Source organism: Monodelphis domestica, chromosome 2 (genome assembly GCF_027887165.1).
Source record: "Monodelphis domestica isolate mMonDom1 chromosome 2, mMonDom1.pri, whole genome shotgun sequence".
Taxonomy (NCBI): Eukaryota; Metazoa; Chordata; class Mammalia; order Didelphimorphia; family Didelphidae; genus Monodelphis; species Monodelphis domestica.
Genome location: NC_077228.1, coordinates 75,616,466 through 75,633,932, shown reverse-complemented (window position 1 = coordinate 75,633,932; position 17,467 = coordinate 75,616,466). Strand labels below are relative to the sequence as shown.

General features: G+C 35.9%; 1 protein-coding gene across 3 annotated transcripts in view; it reads left to right on the top strand.

Moving 5' to 3' along the window:
- Positions 1 to 17,467, top strand: part of ABL2 (ABL proto-oncogene 2, non-receptor tyrosine kinase) — a 114,800-nt gene that overhangs the window by 72,656 nt on the left and 24,677 nt on the right. For all 3 annotated transcript variants that reach the window (XM_007480880.3, XM_003340125.4, XM_001365978.5), the window contains exons 2-3: positions 577 to 747; positions 15,552 to 15,847. In XM_007480880.3, the coding sequence (XP_007480942.1) occupies positions 577 to 747; positions 15,552 to 15,847 (467 nt within the window). The remainder of the gene's footprint in view (positions 1 to 576; positions 748 to 15,551; positions 15,848 to 17,467) is intronic.

Here is a 17,467-nt window from a genome sequence, read left to right as displayed (position 1 = left end):
GAGAAACTCTTTCTCCTTGGATCTTCTATAGGCACCTCAAACTTAACATGTCCAAAATCAAACCTAATACCTTTCCTCATCTTAGCCTTCCCCTTAAGCTTCTCTTTATCTGTCAAGGAAACAACCATTCTGTTAGTCACTGAAGCTCAAAAGAGGTCATCCTTAACCTTTCTTTTTAATTTACTCAACTTCCAAAACCACTTGTCAAGTCTTATCTGTTCTTTTCTTTTCATCATCTCTCACATGTGCTCCCTTCTTTTTACTTTTTTTAAAAAAAACTTTATTTTCCATCTTATAATCAATACTCAGACCCATTGTTTTCAAAGCTTATGGGAGTCACTAGCTCTGTTCCTTTGGGTGAGGTGGATCATCAGGCCTTATCATCTGCCCTGTTTTCTATGCCCTGCAGGCCCCTTTTACCCTAGTGCAAATATTAATAATATGAATAGGTCTTGATCAATGACACATGTTAAAACCCAGTGGAATTGTGCATCAGCTATGGGAGGGAATAGGTGGGAGGGGAGGGAAAGAACATTATCTCTAAGGTAAATATCTTTCTTTTTTGTATCTTTTCAGAAGCCCTGCACCGTCCCTATGGGTGTGATGTTGAATCCCAGGCATTGAATGAAGCCATCAGGTGGAGCTCCAAGGAGAATTTGCTTGGAGCCACTGAAAGTGACCCCAATCTTTTTGTTGCACTTTATGATTTTGTTGCAAGTGGTGACAACACACTCAGCATCACCAAAGGTACAGTAATGGGGGTAGTTTTCACATGTCTTATTTTCATGGAGAAAATAACTGTAATGAGCTATAGAATCTTAGTGCTTAAGAGTAAAAGGAACCTTAGAAATCATCTAATTTTAGAGATAAGGAAACCAAAGTCTGAAATGGTTATTTGACTTGCCCAAGTTCACATAGCTAATTGGTGGTAGAACTCTGATTCACTTACCTAGTGTACCTTCTTCCATTACTTCTAGGTTTCTCACTGGGATCCAAAGTCCCAGCTGTGCCACTATTTAATTGGAAGTCGTTTCCTTATCAACAGAAAGAGGATAATACCTACTTTGCCTATGTCAGAAGTAATTGATTTGAAGGGTGAATTGAAGTATTTGAAACAGGTCAAACTCTAGCCTATAGACCCACAGTGCCATATTATTTATTATTGTTAATAATATTAGAGCCAGAATTATAGTCTCTGAATATGATATCCTGGTGTCACTTTCCTCAGAGAAATAAAGAAAACTGTGACTTAATATGCTTCCATCCCTATTGATTCCTAATCAGGAGAATATGAATTTTGTTGCCTAAATGCTGTCCATCTTCATCACTTGGTGGTAAAATGATGAGAAAAGTGGAAGAAAGGTTTTTTATTCAGTGGAACTTTCTCAAGATGGAATGTAGTTTGTTTGATTTGTAAAGATCAAATAAGTACTAATCTCCATCCAGCCTTTCACACAGTGCTTGACACACAGATTGGCAGTAAAAACCACTCATGAGATTCTGGATGAGTAAACAAAATATATCTGTCCATGGCAGTGGCATAGAATATGGGGCCTAGAGTTAGGAAGATCTGAGTTCAAATTTGGCCACATTATATGTGGTTTTGGGGGAAATCATTAGACCTCTGCTTCAATTTCCTCATCTCTAAAATGAGGATAAAAATAATAGCACTTACCTCCTAGGGTTTTTGTGAGGATCCAATGGCATCATTATAAAGCATTTAGCACAAGCTTAGCACAAAGTAAGTGTTATGTAGTTAATTATTAAAATTAAATTAAACTAATCAAATTTATTTAAATATTTAAATTAAATTAAAATTAAAAATATTAACTCTTAATAAATACTCATGTATTATAAATATGTGATATAAAATCTATCATATTAGATGGTAATTATATAGATTATTTTATTATAGAGATACTTCAACTGTGGTGTCAAATTCAAATGTAATGAAACTCTTAGGACCACCTAATGACTAAGAAAACCACAAGTTAAAATCATCTATGTTATATGATATTTTTATTTATTTTGTTAAGCGTTTCCAAAATGACATTTTAATCAGATTGGGCTTCACTCTTGAGTTTTTGTTTTTGTTTTTATTTTTTAACCCTTACCTTCTTTCTTAGAATCAATATTGTATATTGGTTCTAAGGCAGAAGAGTGGTAAGGGCTAAACAATGGGGGTTAAGTGACTTGGGCAGAGTCACACTCTTCAGCTTTACAGGCTGAAAGTTTGATAGTTTTGGGGTCAGTTTTGACAGTAAGTTTCCCACTTACTCAGGTAGTTTGTGAGGTAATAATATACTCTCTTCATGTTGCCTACAGAAAGGAGAATTTATGACTCATCAATATGTCCAAGTATCTGTGATTCTTTCAGTGGAAGGAGTTCCTCCACAAGAATAGATCCCACCTAGTAGAAATCTTAGGGAGTTACCTGAGGCTTAGATGTTTAGTGATTTTGGTCCATGGTTGCATAGCTTATAAGAGTGAAACTGTGTGATCATAGGATCTGAGATCTAGAGCTTGAAGGGGCTGTCAAGGTTATCTACTTAAATCCCTTCATTTTACAGATGAAGAAACTGAGGTCCAGGGGAGGATGGGTGACTTGCTTAATCACACAGGTAAATTTGCAAATGCAGTCTCAAGAGCTGGAGAGTCTGTCATGTTGAACAAGCAAGTAGATTTATTGATTGTGGTACAAGAACAGAATGTAATAATAAAAAATCTTCAGGATGCACCTAAGCAGTCCTTTTGTGGGGCAAGGGTGGGGGATGCACCCCTCAGGAGCCAAGCATAAATAGGATAATCTTAATCACACAGGTAGGATTTGAACCCAGGGCCTTTGACTCTGGAGCCATTAGAGTTAGAGAAGAGAGACTTTTCTTTGTACTCTGATTATCTTTAGCTTCTGGTTTCTTCATCTGTAAAACAAAAAAAGGATATGAAATAGGTATTGAAAGTCAGTTAGTCCACTAAGCATTTTTTTAAGTGCCTGCTATTTTCCAGGTACTGTGCTATAGGGATATAAAGAAAGGGAAAGATAGTCACTGACCTCAAGGAACTCATATTCTAATGGGAAAGACAATGTACAAATAACTGTGTACATACAAAATATATGCCAGATAAATTTGAAATAATCTCAGGGATGTGACTAGCATGAAGAGAAAAGGGAAAGATTTTTTGAGGGATTTGGGATTTTAGCTGAGATTTAGAAGAATTCAGGATATAGAACTGAGGAAGAGAGTATTTTAGGCAAGAGTGACAGGACAGCCAGGGCAAATGCAGTCTCAAGAGCTGGAGAGTCAGTGTCATGTTGAACAAGCAAGTAGGTTTATTGATTGTGGTACAAGAACAGAATGTAATATTAAAAAATCTTCATGATGCACCTAAGAAGTCCTTTTGTGGGGCAAGGGTGGGGGATGCACTCCTGAGGAGCCAAGCATAAATATGATAGTCTTTTCCTCTTCAGACAATACAGTACTTAGAGATTGTAGTTTTGCAGTGGTTGAGTTTTGTCCATACACGCCCCCCACTGCCCCCCACTGCCCCCCATGTGAAAGGTTCCACCATCTCTTCCAATAGAAATTATTGAAGTTCTAAAATATACATATAAATGATCCAGATTTTATGGCTCTTCTAATAGTCCACAGCAGCCTTTTCTGTGACTCTGTGAGTCTCATGTTCCTGGATTCAGAACAAGATAGAGATGAGAGATCTATGATCATCCTCACAGAAGAGGCCCTATGAGTCTGTTACTGTCTGAGATAGTATTTGAATTCAGCCCTGCGGATGCTGTACATAGCATTGCTTCTAATTGATTTATCACCGTAATTTTCACTAACAAATGCCATTTCCATGCTTGATATTTGAAAGACATATAAAAATTAAGAACATGTACAAAGGAAGCATTTTTTCCCTTCATAACTTCACTTAACATTGATAGCAACTGCTTCACTTTTGCTTGAAGCAATTACTTTTGTGATATACCCTAATAATTTTGTTATGCATGTTCATATATATTGTTACAAGTGATCAAAAAGCACATATAATATATATTCGCCTATGGATAAAAATTTTGACAACTTGCATATATACATGTGCTATATCTACTTTTATTTTTTTCCTTATTTACCACAGGACAGATATTATACTACACACATGTGCAATGCTAAATAATTTCTGAATAATTTTTGTCATTTAGTAAAATGATGTGAATTCTGATATTTCAACTGAATTTCTTAAAGTATAATATAAACGTGAAAAAGTATCTTTTGTGTATGAACTTTATACTTTATTAAGAAAATGAAGTATGCATTGTATAATTTTGACTTGACTCAATCAAATGAATTACCTAGTATGATGTTTATATATATCAAGTGGACTAGCTTATTTTCAAATAGTCAAATAATTTAACATGTGAAGAAATGGTAATGGAATTACCCCTTAGTAAAAAAGAAATCGGCTGTTACTAAGGAATTCTTTGAATCGATTTCTTAATGTCTGACAAAAGACAATTCTTTGGTTTCTTCCTATCCACTATCTTTTCTAATTTTAATTTTTTGTTTTTTATTATGAGCTCAACTTTTGTGTCAATAAACACAAACATTCCATCATACAAAAAGAGGATTGTATATAAAATTGGATGTGGGTAGTTTAAAATATATATATTTCATATGTAGATATGATTTAGCAAAGTAATAACAAGATACATACTTTGTTTCCTTCTGAACTACTTCTTGCTTTCTTTTATTTTAAAATATTTTATTAGTGCTTGTTTTCTTGCATCTCTCTCACTTGCTAGCAATTTACTCTTCTCAACTAATAAATAAATCTTTTTAAGAAAACAAATTAGCCAGATTAGTGTTAGCCATATCTGAAAATGTGTGTCTTATTTTTCACTTCTGTCCAGCCCCTCTCTGACAGGAGGCTCCTAGGAGACATGTCTTATCAGTCTTCTGTAGTGATGTTCAGTCACTGCATTGATTAACATTCCAAAATCTTTCCAAGTTTTCCATTATATCATTTTGGTAATTGTATAAATTGTTCTCCCACTTTCCATCAGTTCATACAGGTCATCTCAAATTGCTTTAACCTTCACACTCAATTATAACACATTAATGCTGTGTTATATCCAATTCATGGGTACCCACTTTGTTTCCAGTGCCTTGCTTTGACAAAAGCACTACTAAAAATATTTTTGTACATGTAGGACCTTTCCCTCTCTTTTAATCTCCTTGGAGTGTGTGACTAAGAGTGCTGCTATATGCTTAAAAGATATGTACAATTTAGTGTCTTAGGGGGATTAGGTTGAAATTCTTTCTGAGAAGGATTAAATCTGTTCACCGATAAATGTATTTGCATGCCCATCTTCCTACAACCCCTTCAACAACTTCTGTATTTCCCTAAACAATATTCTAATCTAGGCTGCAAAAGTAAGAGATTATATTCAATCAGAATCTTACGTTTTCTTGGCATGTTGGTGAATTCAGCAGGAGCCAACACAAAAATTTTGATTCATAGGGAAAGCTTGGTCTTTATTCTATAATAATTTGATTTAAAAAAACTGACTAACAAGATGTGAAGGACTAGATGTGTTCTCTGATCTCTGTTGTAAAGATAATTTTATAGTTGTGACTTTAAATCTAAATTAGTTGGTCGCCATGGGATATCCCAAATAATAAAATACCCAAGCCAGCTGGAAATTATGGTGATTTTAATTAATATAAAGAAGGAATTAAGAAGAGAGAGGGAGAGGAAAGAGTTAATTTAAACTGCTCCAGCTCAGGCTGAACCAGGCAGGAGTTAAAGGCTTTGGCCAAAGGGGCCTCCCTGAGCCCAAAGGAAAAGGAAGTCAGTCTTATCACTCACCAAGGAAGCTGTCTGAGGGAGCTCCTCCAGGCTGAGTTCCAGGATTGAACGGTGCCCAGGCTGCTCATAGGAAGTGATCAGCCAGATCCACCTCTCCGTGGAAAGAGTGTTTTTTTGAGAGATGAAAAATGCCAAATATATAGACCTTTCACCCTTGTGTCTCCTCCTCTAAACTTTCACATCTACCAAGCATATCAAAGGCTTTCTCCAGGACTGCCCATACTTTTAATTCTCACCTTCTTTGATTAGATTTTTGAGTTACTTAACACTTCTTTAAGTTCACCTTTTGTTAGTTACTTGACCTTTTTTTTTGATTAATCTAACCTTTATAGTTACTTAACACCTTTTTGTATTAAGGTCTAAAAATAGACTTAGCTTAATGGTCTAGCTTCACTATAAGGTGAGGACTAAGTACCTTCATTGTTCAATCAGGAGATTACAACTTTATCTTTCCCTAAAGTAAGATTTAAGTAGGGTGGAGTAATTTAAAGTTTACACTGTGACATCTCAGAACTCCAAAGTGAGATTTATGCACAAGAGGCAAAGCAATTGAAGCTGTTTTCCCTGGCTAGGATACCAAGAACCCTAATGAGGAAAACGGATGAATTTACAGCAAAGAAGACTAATCCTAAGTCCCCTACCTCTCAGTATCTCATTCCCTAGGACCCCCCCCCCCCAAAAAAAAAAAAACAAAACCATAACTGTCAGGGATATACAAAGGAACTGGTGGTCTTATATTCTAGGATCCACTTAGCAGTTCCCTTATGGCTGCTGTAGTCTCTGCCAGCACACATAATTCTGAGACAACAAACAACAGAATTCAATTTTGGCACCACCATATCCCCTTATAGAGGAGAGGAAGTAATGGTATAGGAAGGTGGAAGGATACGCTCTTGGGATAGCAATACATACACTGTGATGGTGCTCAGCCAAGGACCAGGGAAGTGGGAGAGGGCACCTGTGTGTTCATATGTAGAGCTCCACATGGTCTGAAGGAGGAAAGGAGATTAGTTTAGAATTCTCCTAGGGATAGTTCAGTCTGTGGCATCCGTATGTCTCCCCCTTCCTGCCTCCCCAAATTTACTTGTGTACAGAGGCTGGAACAGATTTGAGGTTTAGATGTGGAATTATCTACCATCAAAGGGAAGGAGTCAGAAAGTGAATAATAGGGGAATATAAGGAAAATGATTACCATTGCAAAAGATCTCAGGAGGAAGAAAACTTGGCTAAAAACCTTGAGCACAAACAGATAAATCAACATTTATATATTATTGATATTAACACTTTATTAATATCAATTAATAATTAGTGGTAAAAAGAAGGAAAATGTCCACCTCTTTCTGAACCCATTTGTGGTTTTCATGGCAAAGATACTAGAGTGCTTTACCATTTTCTTCTCCAGCATATTTCACAGATGAGAAACTAAGGCAAACAGCGTTACATAACTAGTAAGTGTATAAGACCAGATTTGAAACTCAGATAAGAGTAGTTTTCATGACTCCAGCCCTGGCATTCTATCAACTGTAACATCTAATTGTCTACAATATAGCTAAATAAATCTAAATATTTCTGAATATTGTAATTCAAAGGAAAATGAATTAGTGCCTCTAGAGTCAGAAGATTCTGTGGATTCCCAAGAGCACCACAACAAAGATCATCCTGAATTGTTCAAGAGTGAATAAGATTCTTGAAAGCAGAATTTGTAGCCTAAACAGATGAAATAATTGGCAAAAATAGAAAAACTTGAATCTGTAATGACACATCTCTTCAAAGAAATGAGAGAAAAAGCTGATTGGAAACTATCTAGAAAAAAGAAAAGTAATAATCATAGGTCATCTAAAAGAACACAATAAATAAAAAAGAAAACTTGAATACCACATTGCAAGAAATAATCCAAGAAAACTTCCAAAAATTTCTAACCACAGAAACAAACTATTCATTGAAAAAAATCCATAGATCTTTGGGGGTGTAAAAGATAGTTTAGCATTGTGACCTAAACTATGTTAATTATTTGGTCACCATGGATATCTCAAATAGATCAAAAAAATATAACCAAGTCAGCTGGAAATTTATGGTGATTTAATTGATATAGTGGAAAGAAATTAAGAAGAAAGAAAAAGGTGTAGGATTCCTCCTGCCTGGCTAGTGCCAAGAGGAAAACCAGAGGCTCTAGGAAGATACGGTTTTTGAAAAGTAAGGAAGAATGAATCAGCCTGAACTCCAAAGGGATCAGCCAAGATGCCTAAACCTGAATCAGCTCAAGGGCAAACTCACCCCCAAACCCAGACAATAGCTGCCACCACACCAAGATTTTGGAATGCTTAGCACACTGCCAGCCAGAGTCGCCTCTGGGGAAAGAGGGAGAGAGAGCAAGTGACCTGCCTTATATAGACGGTTTTATCATCACTTTCCTGCATCTCATCTGTACCAGTGATAGCTTAGCTTGACTTAGGATAGCCCAGGGGTCTGTCTGCTTTTTCTGCACATATCTGTTGAAGGCCATTTCCTCAGATAATTAAATCTTTGAGTATGTGCAGACATCCTGACCTTGTTAAACTGAGTAGGGTGGAGAAATAGATAGTTCCCAAGACTTAATTCTGTTAAACCAAGTATCTCCATTGTTACTAATCAGGAAATAGCTAAATCAGATCTTCTAAATTATGGCCTGAGTAGGGTGGAGTAATTTTAAAATTTACAGGAGGAATAACCTGTGCTGCAAATTCAAGACACATAGTGATTAAATTGAATAAACAACCAATTCTGCAAGTGACCAGGAGAAAAACCTTCAAGTACAAAAGAAAAGAAATTCATATACCCAAACGCTTTTCCCCATCAGTAACCTCAGGAGGGAATGGAATAATGTATTCCAAAGAGCAAAGAAGCTTAAGGTGCAAGTCAGAGTGATATACTCTGCAGGCCAAATCATTAATGGGGAAAAAAAAAAGATGAACTTTCTTTCTGAAAATACAAAGGGGACAAGGTGAAGAATAACATTAAGCTCCACAACTTTCCATCTCTAGGTGAATAAATTTTTTTATTTTGGTTGGGTTAAATTGCAGAATGAGCAGGCTCATAAAAGAGAATGGAGGAAGAAAATACAGGGGGGAGGTATGATGTGCTCTTATCAAAAGCATTGGTAAATGATGGGAAAATTACTTCTGTAGTCTCTTAGGAGTCAGAGAGGGCGCAGGAAAAATGAGTTAGCTGGCAAAGGAAAAGGTCTGAGCCAGAGGGGAAAAGGAGAGAAATCTAAATTTGTTGGTAGGAAGTTAAAGAACACTGCCATGGAGGGAGAGGGACATTCCAAAAGAGGAAATAGGGATTTTAAATGGGTGCTATCTATAGGGATTTGATACTTATAGGGACCGCCACCTTTGAGAGAATGTTGTATCTTCCTTTATATTATCCTTCCTCAGGAGAAGGCCAATTAGAGCTCCCAGGACCAATTGACATTAAGAAGTGGGGGAAGCTAGGTGGTTCAGTGGATTGAGAGCCAGGCCTAGAAATGGGAGGTCCTAGGTTCAAATGTGACCTTAAGTCACTTTCTAGCTGTGATATCCTGGACAAGTCACTCAACCCTCATTGCCTAGTCCTTACTTCTCTTCTGCCTTAGAACCAATGCACATTATTGATTCTAAGATGGAAGGTAAGGGTTTAAAAAAAAAAAGTTTTAGGAGGGCATGGACCCAACAGGGAAGTTTCATATTATTAACTGAACTATAAGTAGGCACATGATAATAGATGGAGACTTTAATATATCACTCTTATTTTGGATAAATCTAACAGTAAAGTAAAAGGAAAAACATAGAGTTGAACAAATTGCTAGATAAATAGTATTTTTAAAATGGAACTTATATTTATTATTTTTTCATTTTAATTTTATCCATGGTTCATGATTCATGTTTTCTTCCTCCCTTAATCCCTCCCACTCCTGGAATTGACTAGCAATTCCACTGGGACACACACACACACACACACACACTCACTCACTCACTCACTCACCCTCACCCAAACCTATTTCCATTTTATTCATTTTGTGAAAGAGCAATCCTTTAAAAACAAAACCCAAGTCACATACCCATATAAACAAGTAATAAATTACATGTTTTCTTCTGAATTCCTACTCCTACAGTTCTTTCTCACAAGTCCCTCAGAATTGTCCTGCTATTGGTATTGCTATTAGTAGCAAAGTCAATCACTCTTGATCATCCCACAATGTTTGTGTATAATGTCTTTGTGTATAATGTTCTCCTGGTTCTGCTCATTTCATTGCACATCAATTTATGTAGGTCTTTCCAGTTCTTATAGAAATCCATCAATTCCTTATAGCACAGTAGTATTCCGTCACCATCATATATACCACAATTTGTTCAGCTATTCCCCAATCCAGGAACATCCTCCATTTTCTAATTTTTCACTACCACAAAACATGCAACAAATTGGAAAACGAGGGGATGCCCTTCAATTGGGGAATGGCTGAACAAATTGTGGTATATGTTGATGATGGAATACTATTGTGCTAAAAGGAATAATAAAGTGGAGGAATTCCATGGAGTCTGGAACAACCTCCAGGAAGTGATGCAGAGCGAGAGGAGCAGAACCAGGAAATCATTATACACAGAGACTGATACACTGTGGTACAATTGAAGGTAATGGACTTCTCCATTAGGGACAATGCAATATCCCTGAACAATCTGCAGGGATCTAAAAAACACTTTCCACAAGCAGAGGATAAACTGTGAGAGTAAAAACACCGAGGAAAAGCAACTGCTTGACTACAGGGGTAGAGGGGATATGACTGAGGAGAGACTCTAAATGAACACTTTAGAGCAAATACCAACAACACGGAAATGGGTTCGAGTCAAGAACACATGTGATACTCAGTGGAATCATGCACCGGCAATGGGAGAGGTGGTGGTGGTGGGGGAGGAAAAGAAAATGATTTTTGCTTCCAATGAATAATGTTTGGAAATGACCAAATAAAATAATGTTAAAAAAAACAAACAAACATGCAACAATAAATATTTTTGTGCAAACAGGTCCTTGCCCAGTTTTTCAGAAAGTCTCTTTGGGATATAAACCCAGTAGTGGTATGGCTGGATCAAAGAATATGCATTCTTTTAAAGCCCTTTGGGCATGATTCCAAATTGCCCTCCGGAATAGTTGGATCAATTCATAGCTCTATCAGCAATGCAATAGAGTCCATACTTTGCCACATAGCTTCCAACATTTACTTCCCTTTCCTATCATATTGGCTTCTTGGCTAGGTGTTAGGTGATTTGATCTGCCTTTCTCTTATCAGGAGGAATTTAGAACATTTTTTCATATGATTATTGATAGTTTTGATTTCTTCATCTAAAAACTGCCTATTCATATCCCTTGACCATTCCTCAACTGCAGAATTATTTGACTTCTTATGAATTTGACTTAGTTTTTGTATATTTGAGAAATTAGACTTTTGCCAGAGAATTTTGATATAAAAAATCTTCCCCAGTTTGTTGCTTCCCTTCTAATTTTGGTTGTTTGGTTTTGTTTGTACAAAACCTTTATAATTTAATATAAAAAAGTATTCATTTTGCATTTTGTAACATTCTTTATCTCTTGCTTGGTCTTAAATTATTTCCTTTCCCTTAGATGTGGCAGATTAAACTGGAGCTTTTAAAGAAAACATATTTCTCAGAATCTCATGGAACTTTAATAAAATTTTACCATATATTAGGGCACAGGATGTCAGAATTTTATAAACATCCTTTACAAACTATATACAATGAAAATAATAATTTTAGTTCAGGGAACACAAATATAGGCCCAAATGGAGAATGAATAATGAAATAGCTAAATGATGAGTGCATAAGTGAGAAATCATAGAAACAATAGTTAAGTGAAAAATTATAGTGATGAAACAATGTAACAATTTTTGGGATGGAGCTAAAGCAGTCCTTGGGGAAAATTATAGATCTAAATTATGTATGAACAGAATTGAGAATGAGAAGATTAATAAGTTGAATAGGTATTTTTAAAAATAAGCCAACAAATAAACCTAAAATAAGAACAAAAGAGGTACGGAAAATCAGGAGACTAATGGATACATTGGAAACCAAAAAGACTATAGAAATTATAAGTAAAACTAAAAACTTTATTTGCAGAGGCTACCAGAATCAATAAACATTGAGGCAAACAAATTTTATTTTATTTTTTTCCTTTGAATAAGTTTATTTAGTCCATTTAGACCATTATTCCTTGGTTACAATAATCACATTATTTCCCTCCCTCCCTTCACCAACTCTTCCCGCAGCCAACACACAATTTCATTGGGTGTTACTTGTGTCCTTGATCAGAACCTATTTCCATGTTGTTGTTAAAGTAGGATTTCATTTAGAGACTACATCCCCAACCATATCTCTTCGACCCATGTATTCAAGCAGTTGTTTTTCTTCGGTGTTTTTACTCCCGCAGTGTTTCCTCTGGATGTGGATAGTGGTTTTTCTTGTAAGTTCCTCCAAGTTGTTCAGGGTCATTGCATTGCCACTAATGGAGAAGTCCATTACGTTTGATTGTACCACAGTGTATCAGTATCTGTGTACAATGTTCTCCTGGTTCTGCTCCTCTCACTCTGCATCAATTCCTGGAGGTTGTTCCAGTCCCCATGGAATTCCTCCACTTTATTATTCCTTTTAGCACAATAGTATTTCATCACCAACAGATACCACAATTTGTTCAGCCATTCCCTAATTGAAGGGCATCCTCTCAATTTCCAATTTTTTGCCACCACAAAGAGCGCAGCTATGAATATTTTTGTACATGTCTTGTTCCTTATCTCTTTGGGGTACAAGGCAAACAAATTTTAAAGAGACCAAAAAAATAAAATAATCAAATTAGCAAATGAATAAAACCCAGCAAATAAACTATTATCATTATTTACTATGCACAGTTATTTGTTAACAAAACTAGGAATACATAAGAAGTAGAGGATTAATTTCAAAAATATAAAATAGCCAAACTAAGAGAAGATCAAGTAGAAGTCTTTAATAACCTAGTCTTAGAAAAGGAAATAAAAGTAGTTGTACAGGAACTACCAAAGAGGGTAGAGGAAGTCCTCTTTCTTGTGGATTTAAGAAGAATACCATAAAAATGTAAAGAACAATACCAATACTATGCAAATTATACTAAAAAAAAATTGAAGACCCTCTACTAGGTTCCTTTTATGAGACAAATATAATCCTAATACCTAAATCAGGGAAGGATAAAGTTCCCCTGCCTCCCACTCCCCTCCCTTCCAAAAGAAGAGAGGAAGAATTACATACTAATATTAAGGAGACTCCAGGAGTTCATTCAAGAAATCATTCATTATGACCAAGTTCGCTTTCTATCATGAATATAAGAATGGTCAAACATTTGGAAAGAAATCAACACAATCATATTCAAAACAAAAACATCTAAGACCATGTGCAACTCAGTAGATACAGAAAAAGCCATTGACCAAGCACAATAATAATAGCATTTATATAGCACTTAATGACTTTAAAATATATCTTATTTTAAAAATAAGAAATAAATACCTAGAGACAAAAGGATCTAGATTCAAATTTGGCCTCAGACTTCCTAGCTGTGTGACCCTGGGCAAGTCACTTAACCCCCATTGCCTAGTCCTTACCTTATTTCTGCCTTAGAACCAATATCCATTATTGATTCTAAGATGGAAGGTGTGGGTTTGAATTTTTTTTTTTAAAGTAAGAAATAAGCAAACAACAAACATGTTTTAACTTTAGAATTCTAATTTTTTAATTGTTTTTAGATAAGATACTGTATCAGTGAATCTGTTTCCTCCTTACAGTTCAGTGTTCACTTGCTAGAGTTTGGTGAAGTCTCCTTGGTCTGTCTGGGTGCAGAGAGGAAGAGCATATTGAGTTTTATTTACCGATCTTGATGCCACATTCGGGGGGGGGGGGGGGGGGGGAGATTTTTATTGAAGAATAAGAACTTTATTTTCTCCTATAAAATGAGCAGTGTATGTTTTTTAATTAATCAATTAAGAATATTTTCCCATGGTTACATGATTCATGTTCTTTCTCTCTCCCACTCCCTGAGCTGATGAGCAATTTCACTGTGTGTTTTTTGGTTTGTTGTTTTTAAAACCTTTACCTTCTATCTTAGAATCAAACCTATGTATTGGTTCTAAGGGCTAAATAGTTGGGGTTAAGTGGCTTATCCAGGGTCATATAGCTAGGAAGTGATTGGGGTTAGATTCAAATACGGAGCCTCCTGTCTCTAGCCCTGACTTTCTATCCACTGAGTCATGTAGCTATTTTCTATCTTGTTTTTCATTCAGCCATTTTGGTAATGTCTCCATCACTGTACCCTGCTTACAGAGGACTTATACAAAAACTCACTGTAGTCCTAAGAAAATAACTTGTAAAATATATAATGAAGCTCAGAAAGTGGTTTCTTGTCTTTGTACTATGATTTAACAGGTGACAGAATCATAGATTCTCAGAATTTGAAGAAATTTCAGAACACATTTAATCCAAACCTTAACTGGCTGAAGTACAACATATCCAGTGAGGTGTTTTTTTTTTTAAACCCTTACCTTCCATCTTGGAGTCAATACTGAGTATTGGCTCCAAGGCAGAAGAATGGTAAGGGTTAGGCAATGGGGGTCAAGTGACTTGCCCAGGGTCACAGCTGGGAAGTGTCTGAGGCCAGATTTGAACCCAGGACCTCCTGTCTCTAGGCCTGGCTCTCAATCCACTGAACTACCCAGCTGCCCTCTTCCACCCCCCCACCCCCCCCGTGAGGTTTTTAATGGGGTTCCCAAGGTATACCATTCCATTTTGGGCTAAATCTAATTATTAGAAAGTTTTCCCCCCATTCTGATATAAGTAATTAAAATTATCTATTGGAATTAAGATTGTATTGCAATGAAATATCAGTTTTGTACTCCTATTCCTTCTCATTCTCTAAAATAAGTGTTTCAGTGGATAAAAGCATTTCAGAAGGATTTTCTTGTGGATTTAACTGACCAAGAAATGAGAACCATCACAAAATCCTACTCTAATGCCTCTTTCTGTTGTGGAGAGACTAAAAGTTTTTGAAGGTATTTCCAGTAGAGTCCATCTTCTTGTAGCTCTTATTAAACTCTAAAAATATTGAGAAAACAGACTCATTTAGTGATATATAGCCTCGCAAAATATAGAGAGGCTCTTCACCAAAAGAGATTGGCAAAATATTTTTTTTCACCATAGCAATTAGAATTTGTATTATTGGAAGAAGAAAATAATCAGTGAAATCGTAGATCTTTTCAAAGTAATGAAAAGACCATTAAATATCACTCATTTCATTCAGTTGTACATTTTGGCCCTACTACCTAATTTAAAAAAAAAATGTTATTCCTTAATTGCATCAAAGTGTTGTGCTTTCAGCTGTTGTGGTCTTTAAATTTTAAGGTTTTTTTTATGCACTAGTTCCTTTCTTTTGTAGTATGTATAATTTGTTAATAAATCAGATTGTGATTTCCTTAGATTTTAATTTCATTTTAAGTTTCTAATTTAACACCTTAAGTAACTTTTCCAAAAAATATTTTATTCTCAAAATGTTTTGTTATTGGGTTTTGGTTTTGTATCTGAGGTTGTACTGCCATCTTAAAATCCATTTTTTCCCCTTTTTTGTCGCTAATCTCTGCCTAGGTGAGAAGCTACGAGTGCTAGGTTACAACCAGAACGGTGAGTGGAGTGAGGTACGCTCTAAGAATGGGCAAGGGTGGGTACCAAGCAACTACATCACCCCAGTAAACAGCCTGGAGAAGCATTCCTGGTACCATGGACCAGTGTCCCGAAGTGCAGCAGAATATCTGCTTAGCAGCCTTATCAACGGCAGTTTCCTTGTTCGGGAAAGTGAGAGCAGCCCAGGGCAATTATCCATCTCGCTTAGGTACGAGGGACGCGTATACCACTACAGGATCAATACCACCACAGATGGAAAGGTAAGACATGCCAGTAAACACCTTATGGGAGCTAAGAGGCAGACTGGTCTGGTAGAAACAGATCTCGGCCATAGAAGATTTAGGTTTGGATTCTAGCTCTTCCATTTAATGGATGTGTGCTTTTGGAATTGTACTTAACTGCTGAGCCTCAGTTTTTCTCTTCTCCTGAATGAGCATAATAAGACTTAGACTACCTGCTTCTGCTTCCTGTTAGTGCGTCAAACATGTGCAAAAGCACCTTCTAAATGTTAAGCGTGATGTAGATGAAATATTAGATGAGCTAAAATTAAGCATCTTTACTATTTAGCAAATATAGGGAACTTCTATTTGGTATATTTTATTTGTTTGGGTTTTTTTAGCATATAATTTATTTTCCCATAGGCCTTTAGATAGCTTTGTAGACAATTCTTTCCTCTACATACTTAAGGTTAATGCTCTAATGAATGATAAAATATCTTTTTTTATTCTTTGGCTACAGGATCTGTTACTTATTAGAAAGAAAAAATGATTTAAAAAAATCATCAATGGTAAAGTTTGTGTTTATGAAGTGATTTTAAATTATGGCAGCTTGACAGTAAAATATGGCTTAACCTAGTCTTTTGGTATGTTAAATTAATTTTGTAGTATTTCAGAGATCTCTTTATTTTATGAAAAAGGGTACGTCCAGTGCTAGTATATACGAGTTAGCATATATCTAGTATGTACTCTTATGCCTCAATAAAAGGTCATAAATAAATAAAAAGAGTTGCTGTGACTAAAATGTTTTATCACCAGATGATCAACTTTCTTTTTGGTGATGAACCTCTCCAAATGGAGTTTGGTCTAGAGATAATAGGCTTACTTTACAATTTGATCCTGAGCCATGTTAAGAGCCTCTCCAATTTGATAGAACCTGCTAGAGCTTACTAGTTATTCTGCTAGCTTCACTTGCATAGTCTTAAAGCCCATGGAGGTCATTTCCCAACTACAGAGAAGCATCAGAATGGAATGTTAGTGAATGATGCCACCTTGTAATTAGCGAATAAAGTATCATAACATTTTATAGCATGAAGATTTGTCGAGTCTAATCCTTGTTAAAGATAGGAAACCAAAGCCTGGAGAGATTAAGTTATTTTCCCTATGTCATATAACTTATTTTTGGCAGAGCTAGGACTGAAATCCAGTCTCCTGGTGATATTGGGCTTAATTTATTAAACAAGCTAGACAGAATCCCCCTTTTATAAAGTTGAGTAATTATTCCATAATTTTTTTTATACCCTTACCTTCCATCTTGGAATCAATACTGTGTATTGGTTTCAGGGCAGAAAAGCAGTAAAGGTTAGGCAATGGGGGGTTAAGTGACTTGCCCAGGGTCACACAGCTGGGAAGTGTCTGAGGTCAGATTTGAACCTAGGACCTCCCAGCCATAATGTTAAGTTCACATTAATATCCTTTTACCTTGAAACAGGGCATACCTATATTGACTAATATTAGTAATTTGGTAGAATAAAGTTATTAATTAATTGACTTTAAGGGACTGGGATACTGAGAATTAATGTTGTTAATAAAATCTTATTTGTATTATTATGCTCAAAGGTGAGAAATAGAGTGAACAACACACCCCAACCTTAAGTATGTGAG